General features: G+C 41.9%; 1 protein-coding gene across 1 annotated transcript in view; it reads right to left on the bottom strand.

The window, feature by feature from the left end:
- Gnai3 (G protein subunit alpha i3) overlaps nucleotides 1–18,295 on the bottom strand; it is a 46,947-nt gene extending 28,652 nt beyond the window's left edge. The window contains exon 1 of the mRNA XM_090334361.1: nucleotides 18,033–18,295. Within this exon, the coding sequence (XP_090190487.1) occupies nucleotides 18,033–18,150 (118 nt within the window). The 5' untranslated portion in view covers nucleotides 18,151–18,295. The remainder of the gene's footprint in view (nucleotides 1–18,032) is intronic.
- Between the last annotated feature and the right edge of the window lie 645 nt (nucleotides 18,296–18,940).

Here is an 18,940-nt window from a genome sequence, read left to right as displayed (position 1 = left end):
GGCTCAAACTAGCAAAGCATTCAAGTTAGATCTCTATTGTTAGAGAGGGAGAAGAGGAAGAAAACAAAACTAAAAAGAGGGAAAGAAAAATGAATACCCTGCAAAAACTCACTTGAGTCTTTAACTCCAGTTTCCTGAAGGGGAAGTAGAAAATGTTTTTCTTCCCTTCTCCTTATTATAACAAAATACATCCTTGCTAAAACTAAGTAGGTAGGTAGGTAGGTAGGTTGTTAGAAGGATAATCCTAGAAACATAACCAAGGCTATTTCCCATAAAGATTCCTGATACCTATTGTTTATACTCTTTTTTTTTTTTTTTAATGGAGATCAGGTCTTGACCTCAGAATCTGACTATTTCCATCACTGGCTGATGCTCTGCTACCTAAGCTATGCCTCCAACTTCCACTGGTTCCTTTTTATTTCAAAGATAGCTATCAGGAAAAAAAAAAGAGTAAGATTAAAAATATGTCTGCTGGGTGCCAGTGGTTCACACTTATAATCCTAACTACTCAGGAGGCTGAGATCTGATGATCGAGGTTCAAAGCCAGCCTAGGCATGAAAGTCTGCAAGACTCTTATCTCCAATTAACCACTAGAAAACCAGAAGTAGACTGAAGTAGAAGGATCATGAGTTCAAGGCCAGCTTGGACTACATACAAATATTCTGCCTCACGGTAGCCTCGAGCTGAAGAGCTCAGGGACAGTGCCCAGAAGGAGTTCAAGCCCCATGACCACAAAAAGAAAAGAAAAAATATTCTGCCTCAGAAATAAATGAACAAAAAAACCCCATACAAACAAAACAAACAAGAAGCAACTGGATGTTTTTTGTTTAAAAAAAAACATTTTGCATCGAATATCTGAGTTGATTTTGTTTTGTGACAGCATTTTAGTAGTCTTGAGTTTCTAGTCCTATGCCTCTACCTCCCAAGTGCTGGAGGGTATCATCATGCTGGGTTTGACATATCTTTTTTTCTTTGCCAGTCCTGGGAGTTAAAGTAAGGGGCCCAAGCACTGTCCTTGGACTTTCTCAAAGCAAGAGCTCTACCACTTGAGCCACAGCATCACTTCCGGCCTTTTCTATGTATGTGATACTGAGAAATCAAACCTGGGTCTTCATGCCTGTTAGCATTCTACTAGTAGGCCAAACTCCCAGCTACGGTTTTTGTTTTTTTTTTTGGGGGGGGGGGGGTTTGATCATGGAGTTTGAACTCTGGGCCTGGGCTCTGAGCTCTTCAGCTCAAGGCTATTGTCCTACCCCTGAGCCTCAGCAACATTTCCTTTGGTTTTCTAAGATTACAGGCATGAGCCATTGTGTCTTGTCCCCCACTTCCAGTTTTTGAGTGGTTAATTGGAGTTAAAGAGTCTCAGGAGACTTTTCTGTGTGGGCTACCTTCCAACCACGATCCTCAGATCTCAGCCTACTATTTTTTTTGGGGGGGGGAAAGGGGTCGGTCGTGAGGCTTCGACTCTGGGCCTGAGTTTTGCCCCTGAGCTCTTTGGCTCAAGGCTAGCGCTCTACCACTTGAGCCATAGTGCCACTTCTGCTTTTCTGGCTGGTTAAATGGAGGGAAGAGTCTTAACGGCCTTTTGTGCCTGGGCTGGCTTGGAACCTTGATCCCTAGCTCTTAGCCTCCTGAGTAGCTAAGATTACAGATGTGAGCCATTGGTGCCCGGCACTGAGTATCATTTTTTAAAAAAACAAATATGTCTCCATGTCTGGAACTGGTAGACACTAAGATTTCAAATTCAAATAGGTTCTGGAATTGTGGTCTTGTAAGAGAAATTAAATATCACCCAATGCACTAGCATTCTAAATATACCAACCTTTGCATATATAAAAGGTCCTGTAATGGCTGGGAGTTTGGCCTAGTGGTAGAGTGTTTGCCTAGCATGCATGAAGCCCTGGGTTCGATTCCTCAGTACCACATATATAGAAAAGCCAGAAGTGGTGCTGTGGCTCAAGTGGTAGAGCTCTAGCCTTGTGGAAAAAAGTCCAAGGACAGTGCTCAGGCCCTGAGTTCAAGTCCTGGGTCTAGCAAAAATAAATTAATAAATAAAATAAAATAAAAGGCCCTGGAAGCCGGGTGCCAGCAGCTCACACATGTAATCCCAGCTGAGATCTAAGGATCGTGGTTCAAAACCAGCTTAGGCACAAAAGTCCATGACACTCTTATCTCCAATTAACCACCAGAAAACCTGAAGTGGGACAGTGCTCAAGTGGTACAGCCTTGAGCTGAAGAACTCAGGGATAGTGTACAGTCCCAGAGTTTAAGTCCCATGACTGACCAACACACACACACACACACACACAGACACACACACACGGGCGCGCACGCATACGCATACACGAGAGGTAGAGGTCCTGGAAACCCTATTCAAGTCACATTTCAACTCTCTGCTTAAGGTAATCTCCATTTCTCCTGAACACAGTCATTACTTCACTAGCTCTGAACTCAAAAGCACAAACCTTGAAAGCAAAGAACAATCCTTTTTTTCTGTTGCCCTTCCTCAAAATCCCGAGCACAATCTAGGACAGTGTAGGCTCTTAATAATTATCTGTGGGATGAATGGCTTGAGTTTTTATCATATTCAGTAGTTGCCCAATCATATTTAGTAAATGTCAGTTGCAATGGATGGAATTTTCAATGTGGGAAGTAAAATAAAAATAGATTTCCTCTTTATTACTACTTAGCTGTACACCTACACTCATGACTATGCCATGCCTTCAACTCTCACTTCATAGCTATAATGGCAATAAATTTGGACTTACTAGCCTCACTTCCCACTAACCTTACTCTCAAAACCCTACCCTAGTTTTCTTGTACCCATCACTACTACCACTTCTTTTAAGTGGAATAAACTGCTACAAACCTGTCTTATTCATCCTGTAATCTTTATATCTAGGAGTATATGAGACATGGGGAGCATGTATTAAATACTTGTTCAGTGGATGAATAAGGGTTGAAAGGGTAAAATAAGTGAGTAAGCTGTGACTAAGACAGAGATAATGTTTTAGAACTTCAGATTACCTGCTTGGCCATAAATCCCTTCTAGAAACACTTTTATTTCCCCTCCTTTTTGGAGGCAATGGCCTACACAATGTGAGCTATGTCCCTCCTGGTAAGTGGATTGGGACTAAATGTCTAACACAGGAGTGTCAGGGTTTACTTGCTGAAGCCTAGCTTCAAAAGGCAAGCAACAGACAAGCAAATCAGATTTTCTGAGGAAGGCACTAGAAGATAAAGGAACAGTTAGTTGTAAACTAAAAATTCATTAACACATAAAAGAAAACTTAGGCTATAATCAGACTGAGCACAAAGGTCACAAGGAAAAGATTAGGAGGATGTTTCTGGTGAGAACAGGACAGACATGCAGTTAGATGCCACAAGAGGAGAGTTCTTTCAAAAAAAGCAAAAGAAGAATCAGTAAGCTGTTCCATAAAAGCTGGAAAGAGATAGAGGAGGACAAATGAAGACAAGCAAAGAAAGGCAGAACTAGGAAGGCAGCAGAGACCCAGGAAGAGGAAAAAGACGGCTCAGATTCTTCAACTCTTCCTTTACTCCTATAAAACCCTAAACTCTGAGTTTTTTGGTTCCTCAACAACAAATGAACTGAATGGAAATAGGTTTGTAAAAATAGGAACTGGAGCAGGACAAAGTGGCTCAGGCCTGTAATCCTAGCTACTCAGGAGGCTGAGATCTGAGGATCAAGGCCGGCAGGGCACTAAAGAAGGCCACTAAAGAATGCAGAGGCTTTTTTTTTTTGCCGGTCCTGGGCATGAGCTCAGGGCCTGAGCACTGTCCTTGGACTTTCTCCAGGCTAGAGCTCTACCACTTGAGCCTCAGCACCACTTCTGGCTTTTTTTTTCTCTATGTATGTGGTACCGAGGAATCGAACCCGGGTCTTCATGCATGCTAGGCAAGCACTCTACCACTAGGCCAAACTCCCGGCCAAGAATGCAGAGACTCTTATCTCCAATTAATCACTAGAAAATGTAGTGAGGCTGTGGCTCAAGGCATAGGGCCGTAGCTTTGAGCTGAAGAGCTCCAGGAACTCCCAGGCCTAGAGCTCAAGCCCCATGACCCACAAAAAAAAAAAAAAGAATTGGGTCGAGAGTGGTCGAGTGCTCGCCTAGTATATACGAATCCCTAGGTTCCATTCCTCAGTACCATATACACAGAAAATGTCGGAAGTAGCACTGTGGCTTAAGAGGCAGAGTACTAGCCTTGAGCAAAAAGTGTCCACGGACAGTGTGTAGGCCCTGAATTCAAGTCCCAGGACTGGAAAAAAAATTGGAATAACTTTTTTGTTGGCCCTCAAAATTTTAGTTTTTCAACCCTAAGACACCACCTTACCCCAACAAGAATGGCCAAGATTTTGAACTCAGACAATGACAGATGCTGGCGGGGTTGTGGAGAAAAAGGAACCCTACTACACTGCTGGTGGGAATGTAAACTAGTTCAGCTACTCTGGAAAAGCAGTGTGGAGGTTTCTTAAAGAACTGAAAATTGACCTTCCCTACGATCCTGCCATACCACTCCTGGGCATCTATCCTGAACATCACAACCCAGGGTATGATAAGGACACCTGCTCAGCTATGTTCATCTCTGTACTATTCACAATAGCCAGGCGATGGAAACAGTCCAGATGCCCTACTCCAGAAGAATGGATACAAAAAATGTGGTATACACACACACACACACACACACACACACACACACACACACACACACACAATGGAATTCTACATAGCCAACAGACAAGATAAAGCAATGGCATTCGCAGGGAAGTGGATGAATTTAGAGCTAATCATGTTGAATGAGACAAGTCAAGACCAAAGGAACAAAAGGCACATGGTATCCTTAATATGTGGCTTTTAGATCCAAACAGTACAAGAGCGAGGACTCAATATTTGCATACCCAATGCTATGGACATGGTATTGGAAATATAAACACAACTACATAGACATAAAAATCTGTGACTCTATAGGCATAATATTTTATTACATAGATTAATATGTATCTATGAGATAGAAACCCTCAGCCTAATTTTAATTATGTTCTAAATTCTAAGTGCCAGTGATTGTATATAGATTCCCTTCTTGAATACTTGTTTGTTAAGCATGTCATTTGAAATATGATGTAAAAATCAATGTTAATAAATTCTTTAAAAAAATTACTTTCTAAAAATTAAAGATTGGGGCCGGGAGTGTGGCCTGGTGGTAGAATGCTTGCCTAGCATGCAAAGACCCAGGTTTGATTCCTCAGAACCACATACATAGAAAAAAGCCAGAAGTGCTGCTGAGGCTCAACTGGTAGAGCTCTAGCCTTGAGAAAGTCCAAGGGCAGTGCTCAGACCTTGAGCTCAAGCCCAGGACTGGCACACGCGCACACGCGCACACGCACACACACACACAAAGGAGAGTAATAGTATTAAAACTTAAATTAGACAGAAGCTGCACATGTCATGACTAAAAACTACTTTTTGTTTAGAACAAAAGAAAGTAAATGGCAAAAGAAGTAAATGGCATTCATCAGTAATCCAACTATCTCATTTTAACCCATACAAACAATTGTTTATTATAGTGGGAGATAGACTCCAAAATTAATGGTAATGCTAAATTTATTCCCTAAAATTTATGTGTCAACTGGGTGTCAGTGGATCATGGCTATAATCCTAGGTACTCAGGAAGCTGAAATCTGAGGATCATGGTTCAAAACCAATCCAGTCAGAAAAGTGTGTAAAATTCTTGTTTTCAATTAACCAATAAAAAGGTAGAAGTAGAATAGTAAAGCCTCTAGACCTAGAGTCTCATGCCCAGGTTGTCTTTGGACGTGATCTTCAGATCTTAGCCTCCTGAGTAGCTAGGATTACAGGAGTGAGACAATAGTGCCCGGCACATGAGACTTTTTTTTTTTTTATCTTCAAGAGAAATCACTTAGAAAAAGCTGGATGTGGCACTGTTGGCTCCATTGGTGGAATTCTAGCTTTGAACAAAAGGCCTAAAGGTCAAGCTCCAGAACTGGTGCAAAAAAAAAAAAAAAAAAAAAGGTAAACTAGTAAAACTTCAAAGCCAATGGTGGATGCTTATAATCCCAACACTTGGGAGGCTAGGGAGGAGGCTCTGAAGATGAGAATGTTATATATCCAGACCTGTTTTAAAAACCAAACAAAAAACAAATCCCACAATAAATACTCTCCAATTACAATAGAGGAGGGTGGGAGATTATGAGAAAAGTTACACTGTACAATATAAACTAACACACTGCATTAACATCCCTTTGTACAACTATTTAAACATAATAATAAATCTATAAAAAGAAAACCTCTCCAAACCCCAAACATACTTTTCCAGCTTCATCTACTAAAATCACATCTATTCAGTCATAGCAGGATAATTGCAAGTTCTAAGCCAGTTTGAGCTATACATAGTTGAGTTCTAGGCCAGCTCTACATAGTTAAGACCAAGAAAACAAAAAATAAACAATTTTGTCTATTTCTCATATCTCTAAGTTACAAAAGTACCTTTGCACATACAAGACAACTACATGCATCACCAGATACTATATAGGACCAGGTGAAGAACATACAGGAATTTTGCAGTGTCTTTGCAACTTTTTAATATTCTAAAATAAGTTTATTTAAGCAATTTTAAGTAGCTAAGAAATGATTGAAAGATCTACAAATGTTGATGGAATTACAATTAACAAAAAGGAATAGGAAATGTATTTCTCTTCTTAGAAGTACAAGGAGTAGATGAGGCTCAAGTAGTAGAGTGTCTGCCTCGCAATGCCAAGGTTCAACCATGGCAAACAAATGTTTAAACCAGGTACCAGTGGCTCACCCTGTAATCCTAGCTACTAGTGTTTCAAAGGATCACTATTTGAAACCAGCCTGGGCAGAAAAACTCATAAGGGTAACATTAATCAAAATGCATTGTACTCTTGGGGCAGGAATGTGGCCTAGTGGTAGAGTGCTTGCCTAGCATGCATGAAACCGTGTTCGATTCCTCAGTACCACATAAGCACGAAAAGCCAAAAGTGGTGCTGTGGCTCAAGTAGTAGAGTGCTAGCCTTGTGGAAAAGAAGCCCAGAGACAGTGCCCAAGCCCTGAGTTCAAACCCCAGGACTGAGGCGGGGGGCAGTATTGTTGGAGGTGGGCACTGGTGGCTCATGCCTGTAATCCTAGTACTCAAGAGGCTGAGATCTGAGGATCAAGGTTCAAAACCCAGGGACCACCAGAAAACCAGAAGTGGAGCTGGGTCTCAAAGCGCCCATGCTGACCATATTAACCACAAAAAGGGGGGGGAGGATTTCTGTAAATAATAGAATAAAAATTAAGAGAGTGAACTCTGATTTATTTTGGCTCCCAATTTCATAGCCTTCAGCTCTCAGTCCTTGACTCTACTAATTCTGGGTCTGTGATGAAAGAGAGCATCAGCAGTGTGTGGAGAAGATTCTTCACTTCAGGGTACATGGAAAACGTTATTTTAAATTTTGCTAATCTATGAAATTTTGAAAAATTGGAATGAGGGCTGGGAGTTTAGCCTAGTGATAGAGTGTTTGCTTAGCATGCGCAAAGACCCAGGTTCGACTCCTTGGTACCACATGCCAGAAGTGGTGCTAAGCCTTCAAGTAGTAGAGCACTAGCCTTGAGAAAGCCCAAGGACAGTGTTCAGGCTCTGAGCTCAAGCCTAGGACTGGCAAAAAAAAAAAAAAAAGTATAGATATATATATATGTATATATATATGTATACACACACACACACACACACACACACAGAGGAATATAACAATGAGTGGATTGGGCAACTGACTGGTTGTAAGAGATGAGAACAAGAGGAGTTAAAAACAAGTGCAGTTTTCAGCCTAGATGAAGTTGAGACTGTTGGTACAAGAACAGAAATGTTCGCAACAGGTAGACTTGGAAAAGAGAGGTGAAAAGAAAGCAACTAGATACACTGATCTGGAATGAGTGGAAACAAGAAGCTCATTAATATACTGGAAAAATAGGGGGAAAGATAAGAAAAACACACCTGAAGCACAGCAAATAATTTCTCAAAAATTCCAGGTAAAAAATTATTCTCCAACTAAATGAAATGAACTCTAGGTTATGGAAATAAGGGGTTTATCTTTGTTATTGTTGTTCTTAATGTACTATGTGAAGTTAATTCATATCTCTTTTTTTTTCCACTTATTATTCTCATGTGGTTACTGTATCTGACTTTGTGACTGGTATATTGTATATAAGTTTGTTTATTTGAAATAGGGAAGGGAAAGGGGAAAACAAGATGATTGGGAGGAGATGGAGGGAGGGAAATGGGGACAAAAACAAGGGAGTATCAAGGGTCAAGAAGTAATGCACCCATTACCTGGCGAATGTAACCGTAACAACCCCTCTATACATTATCCTGACAATTAAAAAAAAAACAACAACAACAAGAAAACAAAAACAAATTATTCTCCAAAAGAGGAAACATGAGACTCCTCATCCAGACTCTTCACAATGTCTAGGGATTTTGTTTTTTTCTTTTCTTTTTCTTTTTTGCTCAGTTACCTAGTTTTCCTGCTTCTGTTCCTTTATTTATTTTTTTCATGGCCACAGATGAGGACTATAGAGAGTGGTGGTTGGGTAGCAATGTAAAAGAACATGACAAAAAGCAAAAAAGGAGGATATTCTCTATAGGAAAACTTTTTTTTTGGTGGGTCATGAGGCTTGAACTTGGCCTGGGTACTGTCCCTGAGCTCTACCACCCTACCCATGAGCCAAACCCCACTTCCCATTTTCTAGAGGTTAATTGGAGATAAGAGTCTCAGGTCCTTTTGTGCCTGGGCTGGCTTTGAACTTTGATCCTCAGACCTCAGCCTCCTGAGTAGCTAGGATTACAGGTGTGAGCTACCACGCCCTGGCAGAAAAACTTTGATAATAACTTTACAAAGTTCATGGACCCTTCTGAGTGAGCCATAATGATTTTAGACATTCCAGGTTTTTTTTTAAAAAAAAAAGGAGTAAAAGAAAAAGAAGAAGAGTGGGGGGCCGGGGGTTTGGCCTAGTGGTAGAGTGCTTGCCTAGTATGCAGGAAGACTGGGGTTGGATTCCTTGGTACCACATACATAGAAAAAAGCCGGAAGTGGTGCTGAGGCTCAAGTGGTAGAGCTCTAGCCTTGAGAAAAGTCCAAGGACAGTGCTCAGGCCCTGAGCTTAAGCCCAGGACTGGGGAAAAAAAAAAAAAAAAAGAAGAGTAGGGCAAGAGATCCACCAACTCCCTTCCTAAGAAGCAAGAAGATAAGGTGGCACACCAGCTTGGAGGATTGGAGGAGTAAGAGTACACAGCAGAGTGCTTTAGCTGTTACCAACTACAAGAGACCACTTTTTTTTTTAGTCAGTTGTGGGGCTTGAATTCTGAGCTTGGGTATTGCCCCAGAGCTCTTCAGCTCAAGGCTATTTCCCTACTCCTTGAGCCACAGCACCACTTCCGGTTTTCTAGTGATTAATTGAAGAGTCTCATAAACTTTAGTGCCTGGCTGGCTTTGAACTGCAATCCTCAGATCTCAGCCTTCTGAGTAACTAGGATTATAGGCATGAGCCACCTCACTTAGCTTGAGACCACTTTCATCAGACAAAAAAAGACTACTTCTCTTGTAATATTACTAATAAGTGTAATAAACAAAAAATTAATTTTTAAGGAAACACAGTTTCAGCTGTGGACATTAACATGTCCAGTTCAAAACATTCTATCCTATGATTATAAACTGTAGTACAAAAATAGCATCATCTTGAATCAATTCATCTGTAGTGGGGCATCTGGGTTGAAGAAAACCTTTTTTTCAATATTTATTTATATTTTCAATGAGCTTTCCCAATAAATTTACCATCTATGGCTAGGAATGTGGTTCAGTGGTACAGTGCTTGCCTAGCAAGCATGAAGCCCTGGGTTCTATTCTTTGGTACCACATAAACAGAAAAAGCCAGAAGTGGCACTGTGGTTCAGTGGTAGAGTGCTAGCCTGGAGCAACAGAAGCTCAGGGACAGTGCCCAGTTCAAGCCCTAGGACTAGCAAAACAAAAAAGAATTTACCATCTGTGAACTTGATCCCCCAAATGGACAGACATTATAATGAATTATCATCCTACAGTAGGATATAATAGGATATTTATTAAAGGACAGTGTTTTTTCAATAATAAGCACATTTGAACAGTAGTACATAAATTTAAGTATAAATAGCCAATTATATAAGGCCTAAATAGTATATTACAAATCTAGTTTTACCACAGATCTAATTTTTTACACCACAAAAGAGTTTTGGAAATATTTGAAATTTGGAGAGGGGATGAAGGCATGATGAAGGATAAAGGGAATGAGTCTCATCAAGGTACATTGTATACATACACAAATGTGTCATGAAACCTCCCTGTACAACTAATATTAAAACTATACAAAATAAAGCATTTTTTGAAGATCTTTCACAAGAATATTTAATTCAAACAATAATCACTACCCCCTGAAAAGAGGATCTAAAATGATAAGCCTAACTAACATCTTAATACACCAATGCTGCCATTTGCTTGGCACTAACACTATGCATTTTACACAGACCCCTCATTCATATTAGGAAACAATCATTCTACTTTATGTATGTGAACATAATGATTTTATGATTAGGTTACTTGTTCTGAGTCTCTCAGCTAGCAAAAAATGTGGGAATTTAACTGCTTTATATGAATCTAAAAGCAGTGCCTTTATCCATCAAACTAATCCTTTCCAGCTTTCGTCACATCACAGCATATATGGCAAGTGATCATTTTCAATGCACACAGGATTAAGCTGGAAAGGTTTGGTGAAAAGGGATTTTATAGTGTGATGTCATGAAAAATAAAATGTCAAGTACTACAGATAATATTAAATACTGAAACGGTATAAACTTTTCAATAAAAATGTTTCAAAGGGCCGGGAGTTTGGCCTAGTGGTCGAGTGCTTGCCTAGCATGCACAAAGATCCAGGTTCAATTCTTTGGTACCACATATATAGAAAAGCCTGAAGTGCTGTGGCTCTAGTGGTAAAGCACTGCCTTGAGGAAAGGCCAACGACAGTGCTCAGGCCCTAAGTTCAAGTCCCAGGACTGGCAAAAAAGTTTCAAATTATTACATTCAGAAAGTTTACAGAGAAAACCAAACCAAAATATACAAATATTATTTCAATTGATGTAAAATTCTGATGTTAAAAATGACTTAAAGCCAGGTGTGGTGGCTCATGCCTGTAATCCTAGCTACTCAGGAGGCTGAAGGTTCAAAGCCAGTCCAGACACTAAAGACCATGAGACTCTTATCTACAATTAATCACTAAAAAACAGGAAGTGGGGCTGAGGCTCAAGGAGTATGACAGTAGCATTGAGCTGAAGAGCTAAGGGACAGTGCCCAGGCCCAGAGTCCAAGCTCCACACCAGGCCAAAAAAAAAAAAAAAAGACTTAAGAGCTCTTAAGACTTAAGAGCTAAACATGGTGTACATGCCTGTGATCCTGCTTTTGGAAGGATGAGGAGCTCCAGGCCAGCTTGGGTTACAAGATCTATCTCAAAAGAAGAGGCGATAAGAAAAGAAGGAGGGAAGAAAGGAAAAAGAGGATAAGGAGGAAGGATGGAAAGGAAGCAAAGGGAATAGAGGGAAGAAGAGAAAAAACAAAAGAAAAGGAAAAGAAAGATTTAACAATTACTCACAAGCCCAACTATATGCCACCCCATATACTGCTACATACTGGTTGGGAAGTCTTAACAATTTCTTTTAACAAAACTATGATTAAACACTAATTTGGCATATCAAAATCTTCCTAGTACTGGGCCAGGAGCGTAGTCTAGTGCTCACCTAGCATGCTTGAAGCCCTGGGTTCAATTCCTTGGTACCCAATACTCAGAAAAAGCCTGAAGTGGTGCTGTGGCTCAAGTGGCAGAGCACTAGCCTTGAGCATAATGTGTCCAAGGACAATGTCTGGGCCCTGAGTTCAAGCCAAGAAAAAGAAAAAAAGATCTTCAAGTACTATCAAAAGGGTATTCAAAAATTGGATAGGGAACGGGGGAAAACAAGATGAGGGGTGGGGGAGGGGGGGAGGGAAATGGGGACCATGACATGTGAAAGGGTATCAATGTGTGGGAATTAAGGTACCATTTATCTGGCAAATATCATGTAACCCTTCTATTAATTACAATAAAAAATATATTTAAAAAAAGGGTATTCAAATGAAAAGTAACCAAAGAACTGTAACACTGAAATCTTCATTAATCAAACCCACCTAGCAAATTAAAGTTTCTATACTACATATAATCAGTAACATTCCCCTTGGTTTAATAATGATAATCACAATTAATATTAATGAGGTAATACTATGTGTCTGGCTGTATTCTGCTTTATGATATTATCATATTTAATCCTCAGAACACTCTGAAGTATTTCTACTTTCTCCATTTAAAAGATAAAGATGGAGGGGCCGGGAGTTTGGCCTAGTGGTTAAAGTGCTTGCCTAGCATGCATGAAGACCCGGGTTCGATTCCTCGGTACCACATATATAGAAAAAAGCCGGAAGTGGTGCTGAGGCTCAAGTGGTAGAGCTCTAGCCTTGAGAAAGTCCAAGGACAGTGCTCAGGCCCTGAGCTCAAGCCCAGGACTGGCAAAAAAAAAAAAAAAAGATAAAGATGGGGAAGTGGTGCTGTGGCTCAAGTGGTAGAGCCCTAGCCTTGAGGTGAAGAGCCTAGGGGCAGTGCCCAGGCCCAGAGTTTAAGCCCCAGGACCAAAAAAAAAAAAAAAAAAAGAAAAGATAAAGATGGGGTCCAGGGTATGGCCTAGTGGTAGAGTGCCTGCCTAACATGCACCAAGACCCAGGTTCAATTCCTGGGTACCACATATACAGAAAAAGCTGGAAGTGGTGCTATGACTAAAGTGGTAGAACGCTACCCTTGAGAAATCCCAAGGACAGAGATCAGGCCCTGAATTCAAGGCCCAGGTTGGCAAATAAAATAAAATAAAATAAAGATGTTAGGAGATATAGCCCAAAGGTACTGCAACTGCCTAGAATGTGTGAGGCTCTAGATTCAATCCTCAGTACTACAAAAGAAAAAAAAAGAGCAAACTGAAGCAGAAAATAACTAACTAAGTAAAATGAGGATCTGAATTAGTCTGACTTCTGTTAATCACTAAGTGAAACTTTACCCCTATAAGAGACACACTTTAATGCTAGTTTCATAGTCCTGAAGTAAAAATGACTTGCAAGTACACCTGAAATATTTCACAGTCAAAACAAAATTATCTGTACACTGGGTTAGGTGTTTTTTGTTTGTTTTTGAGCAGTACTGGAGTTTGAAATCAAGGCCTTCCACTTGTTAAGCAGGTGTTCTACCGTTAGGCCACATATCCAGTCCTTTATCGTACCACCTTTGTTCGTTATTTGTTTTGAGATACTTCTTGCTCCTTCACCTGGATTGCAAATATCCATTTTAGGTTTCCCATTATAGCTGGGATGAAAGATGTAAACTACAACATTCAGCTTCTTCCACTGTGATGGAATTTCAAATACTTTTTCCTGTCCAGGCGTGGACATATAGGTAGAATAATAGACACATACTACTGAGAAGGGGTCTCAGGCCTCAAATTGCAATCTTCCCACTTTCAGTCTCTCAAATACCTAGGATTATAGGTGTGAGCCACTGGTGCACTAGCAGGTGTCTTCTACTTATAGAAATAATCAGTGAGGGGCCGGGAGTTTGGCCTAGTGGTAGAGTGCTTGCCTAGCATGCATGAAGACCCAGGTTCAATTCCTGGGTACCACATACATAGGGGGAAAAGGCCAGAAGTGGTGCTGTGGCTCAAGTGGTAGAGTTTTAGCCTTGAGAAAGTTCAAAGACAGTGCTCAGGCTCTGAGCCCAAACCCAGGACTGGTGAAAAAAGAAAGAAAAAAAGAAGTAATGATAGGGCTGGGCACCAGTGGCTCATGCCTGAAACCCTAGCTATTCAGGAGACTGATACCTGATGATTGGGTTCAAATCCAGCCCAGGCACTAAAGTCTGTGAGACTCTCCCCCCCCACACACCAGTATTTGTTTATCAAGAAAGATTATTCATTAGCTCATATTTATGTTTCATAGTTCAGGAACACAGGACAATCCAAAGAAATTCCTTACATTCCAAATTCATCCTCATCTCCTCAAAATACTTCATGGAATCATAGTTTCTGTAGAGATATGTATATACCTTCTTTCTTGGTTTAGCCACACCAAACTTTTAGAGAGACAATGAATGCTCCAACAATATGAACCTGCAGATGGCTGGCCAGAAGACTCTGAATCTGAGGCTTTGACAATGAACTGGAGGTCATGGTAGCAACTGTCTCAACACTAACATCATTTCCCTCCCACATGGAAGGCAGAATCAAGTCTGTGAGACTCTTATCTCTAATTAACCACCAGAAAACAAGAAGTGGTGCTGTGGCTCAAAGTGGCAGAGCACTAGCCCTGAGCTGAAGAGCTTATGACAGAGCCCCATGACAGACAGACCAAAAAAAAAAAGACCATTTATCTTTTATTTTTGCCAGTCCTGGGGCTTGAACTCAGGGCCTGGGCATGTCCTTGAGCTTGCTCAAGATTAGCACTATACCATTTGAGCCAAAGTGCCACTTCTGGCTTTTTCCGTTTATGTAGTACTGAGGAATTGAACCTAGGGCTTCATGCATGCTAGGCACTCTACCACTAAACCACATGCCCAGCCCACTTTAATTCCATATGTTTATTATGACTTTGTAGTCTATTTGAACTACACATACACACACACTTATAATCTTGAAAAAAAGTCAGGCATGGTGGAACATGCTTATAATCTCCACACTCAGGAGGCTAATGCAAGAGGATTTCAAGTCCACCAACAATGGCAAACCTGTCTCAAAAGAAAAAACCTAAAAAAAAAAAAAAAAAATTGGTAAAAACTAAAAGTAAATGCTCTAGTACTTTGATTTTGCTTATTGATTTTCAACTTCCATGTCATTATGTGTTTAGTTTTGGTTTTAATTAAAAGCGCTATTTATAAAGTCCTGAATAAAGATATTTCCAGAGATTTGGGCAAGTTCTTTTTGCCCAAGTTGTTCCTGCCAAATCCTGTCCTTTGCAGTAATGCCATACTTTACATTACAACTACATTACAACAGACTAATGTCCTGGGGGTTTTTCTTTTCTTTCTTTTTTTTTTTCTGTGGGTCCTGGGACTTGCACTTGGCCGGGCGCTGTCCTTGAGCTCTTCAGTTCAACTTTACTGTCCTACCCCTGGGCCTGGGTGCTGTCCCTGGGCTCTTCAACCCAAGGCTACTCCTTACCCTCGAGGGAAGCCTCACTTCTCGTTTTCTAGATGTTAATTGGAGATAAGAGTTCCAGGTTCTTTCGTGCTCGGGCTGGCTTTAACCTTGATCCTCAGATCTCAGCCTCCTGAGTAGCTAGGATTACTGGCATGAGCCACTATGCCCAGCTTCTCCTGTTTTTTGTTTTTTTTTTTTCTGATAGCCCACATCAATCATTTACAAAAAATGAGTATACACTTTAATTTCATAACCAACTAATAAATATAGGAAATGTTAATGCCATTGAATGTGATGGTACAGCGCTATAATGCCAGCACTAGGAAGGCTAAAGCAGGAGGATGGAGAATAATAGGCCAGCCTGGGCTACATATCAAGACTCTATTTTTAAAAATGAAGGAATGAAGGAGTAAAGAAAGAAAGAAAGGAGGGAGCGAGGCAAGAAGGGAGGAAGGAAAAAAGGATGGAAAGAAGAGGGGAATTTCTTCAGTGTTGTGCTTTTTACGTAACCTCTGAAAGGTCCAAGGACCAATGTCCAACATGTGATGGCTCATGTTGGTTAACAGTAAATATGTAATGCCTGCTAGTTGCCAGGGAACATGCTCATGCACAGAAGATAGATGTTATACAGACAGTGGAAGTGTAGAACTACAAGTTCTACAACTCATGTCTTCTAGAAGCACAGGTATTCCAAGGAGTCCAAACTGCAACATAAAACCTTTCCTCTACCTCAAAATGCTGTCAGCAGAGCTTCTACAATCTATAAAGAGCCAGCACGAACAGACTAGGAATTTTAGAGTACAAAGTAAGACTTAGGTTATGGTGGTGTATTCTAGCCTCTGGAGTTTTACAGTATGAAAATCTGGCAATTTCCATACATTGACCCTTTTTCCTCAAAAATCAATTGTTTTAAGAAGTTGTACTGCTTAGAAACCATAGCTCCTATTTATTCTAAGAGATCCCTAGAAAACACTAACAATAAAGAAATGTGTTTTGATTTTATTGGGAGTGAACACCAAAATACTCAACAAAATCATTAGGCCTCTCAAAAAGTTGAAAGCCTAATAAATCATGTGCCTGTACATAAAAGACACTTAAAATAAGCATCAGGCAACATGGTACAGTCCTAAAGCCAAAATTTTTACACTGAAGAGTTCAGACATATAAATAGACCCTATTTATTTCAGTTCTACGTAGCAAATATTTCCAATTTATACTCTATCTTAAAATAATTTCATTCCACTGCACTTTATCCCTAGCAATTTCCAGTATGAAAATCTATTGTTTATGAGGTCTGTTCTCAATCCCAAACAAGACATTTTTTAAAATTTCCTCAGCTCATACCACCAACCTTATGTGCCTCATCCTTTTACAAAAACAGAAGAAAATCTTAATAGCATAAAAATAAAAAAGGTGGGGCCAGGAGTTTGGCCTGGTGGTAGAGTGCTTGCCTAGCATGCATGAAGACCCAGGTTCGATTCCTTGGTACCACATACATAGAAAAAAGCCATAAGTGGTGCTGAGGCTCATGTGGTAAAGCTCTAGTCTTGAGAAAGTCCAAGGACAGTGCTCAGGCCCTGAGCTCAACCCCAGGACTGGCAATAAATAAATAAATAAATAAAAAAGGTGGATAGCACCATTACAGCCTCATACCTCTAACCCCCAGTTACTCAGGAGGTTGAGAATGAAGAAAACAGATCAAAGCCCACCTGGGCAGGAAAAATCCAAGAGATTCTTTTCTCCCATTAACCACCAAAATAATTTTTTTAAGGCAGAGGTGGAAAAAAATAATTTTTTAAGGCGGAAGTGGAGCTGTGGATTAACTAGTAGAGCCACGAGTTTAAGCTTCAGGACCAGCACACAAGTATATTTAATAAACAATAAGGTGGGGCCTAGAGTTTGGTCTAGTGGTAAGAGTGCTTGCCTAGCATGCACGAAGACCGGGTTTCGATTCCTCGGTACCACACCCACAGTGGCTCAAGCGGTAAAGCTCCAGCCTTGAGAAAGTGCTCAGGCCGAGTTCAAGCCCCAGGACTGGCAAAATAAAATAAGCAATAAAGTGAGAAAGTACAGAGATTCTGCATTCCAGCTCGTTTCCTTTCCACCTAAGAACTTGCTACGTTTTTTTTACCCTCATGTTTTTTTTGGATAATCCAGGACTCCCCCGCCCTGACAGAACGCTAACAAATGCCTGAGTCTCTATGTGACCACACTGTCCTAGCTTCTCTACTTAATCATTTAAAGCCTTCCAGCTTTACCCGGTCCTCAAGTATCACCGCGCTCAAACTCACAAGCGACGGTACGAGCCCAACAACACATACCCCCTGCTGTAAGTAACCTCGAACGCGTCCTCCCAGTTAGGCACACGCTCTGAGCCAAGGGAGAAACCTGCCTTAAAACCAGCTCTTGGTTTTACGAGGTTTCAAAAGTCCCGTACACCCCTACCCTAGGCGGAGGTCGTCCGCGCCCCGAGTTACACCCTCTCCAACCTAATTCCTTCCCTCTCAAAACCCCACCCCCTCAGCCCGCCCTCGGGCCTCCCTCCACCCCCCACCCGGACACCCCGCCCCTCGCCCGCCACGCCCTTCAGGTCCCGCAGGGGTCTTTCCCGCCAGCCCGGACAGACCCCGCTGGGGCTTCGGAGCACCGGGCCCCTTTCGGCCCCGGCTCCCTCCCGATCGCTCGCGACCCCCCCGCTTCCGGCCCCTCACCGAGCAGCAGCAGCTTCACTTCTTTGGCCGCTTTCTCCCCGTCCTCCCGCAAGTTGCGGTCAATCATCTTGCTCCGCTCCACCGCCGCCTTGTCTTCGGCGCTCAACGTGCAGCCCATGGCGGCGGCCGGAGAGGAAACCGGACCCGGCTTCACTCACTAACACTCACTACCACACCGCGGAAAAGGCGGCCCGGCAGGTCGGGACGGCGTCTACCGTGGGGCGGTGGCCTTCGTCAGCTACCCGAGCCCCGGAGGAACCGGATATCCGGCGTCTACGACACTTCCGGCAACGCCCTGCGGCCGTTACTACCGGAACCACCCTCATCTGGGAGAGGAGGTGAGCCCGAAACCGGAAGTCCCCCGGAGGGGCGTGGGTTCCGTGGACTTGCTGGTGGCTTCTGTCGACCTCGCTGGGGACCTGCTCAGCCCTCATCCCCTTTTTCCTTTTCGGCTACCTGAGAAGGGTGGGAAAACTCGTGCCTCCAGCTCAAGCTGCTTTCCCAAGGTCCTAACAGTGGGTTTGGGAGGGGGGAACGGGGCTGGAATGTTAAATGAAGAGTCCACAGCCTTCGTGAGGATTTCTACTAGGCCAGGATCCTTCTTTGTTTCTGGCGGTGGAACTTAGGGTCCCTTCCCACGTGTAAAGTCGTCTGTCTAGGGGATGGGTGCAAACTAACCTAGGCTTCAGCTATGCATACAGAAATCTGTAACGCAAATTATGCCTAGGGCCAGAGGCCCACCACTTCTTGCTCTTAAAATATATTCTGGTTCTCGCCCTACCACGTGGGAGTTTTCTGTGGGCTGTAGATTTTCCCAGTTCCTATATTGAGAAAGGGCCACTCGAAAGCCGTAGCAGATACTCCACCCCGAAAGGTCAATGTTCATATCTAAAATTAACATCCTACCT

This window comes from Megascapheus bottae, chromosome 6 (genome assembly GCF_031878675.1).
Source record: "Megascapheus bottae isolate mThoBot1 chromosome 6, mThoBot2.hap1, whole genome shotgun sequence".
Taxonomy (NCBI): Eukaryota; Metazoa; Chordata; class Mammalia; order Rodentia; family Geomyidae; genus Megascapheus; species Megascapheus bottae.
Note: the sequence above shows the minus strand (reverse complement) of the source record. Positions and strands in the feature narration are given on the sequence as shown.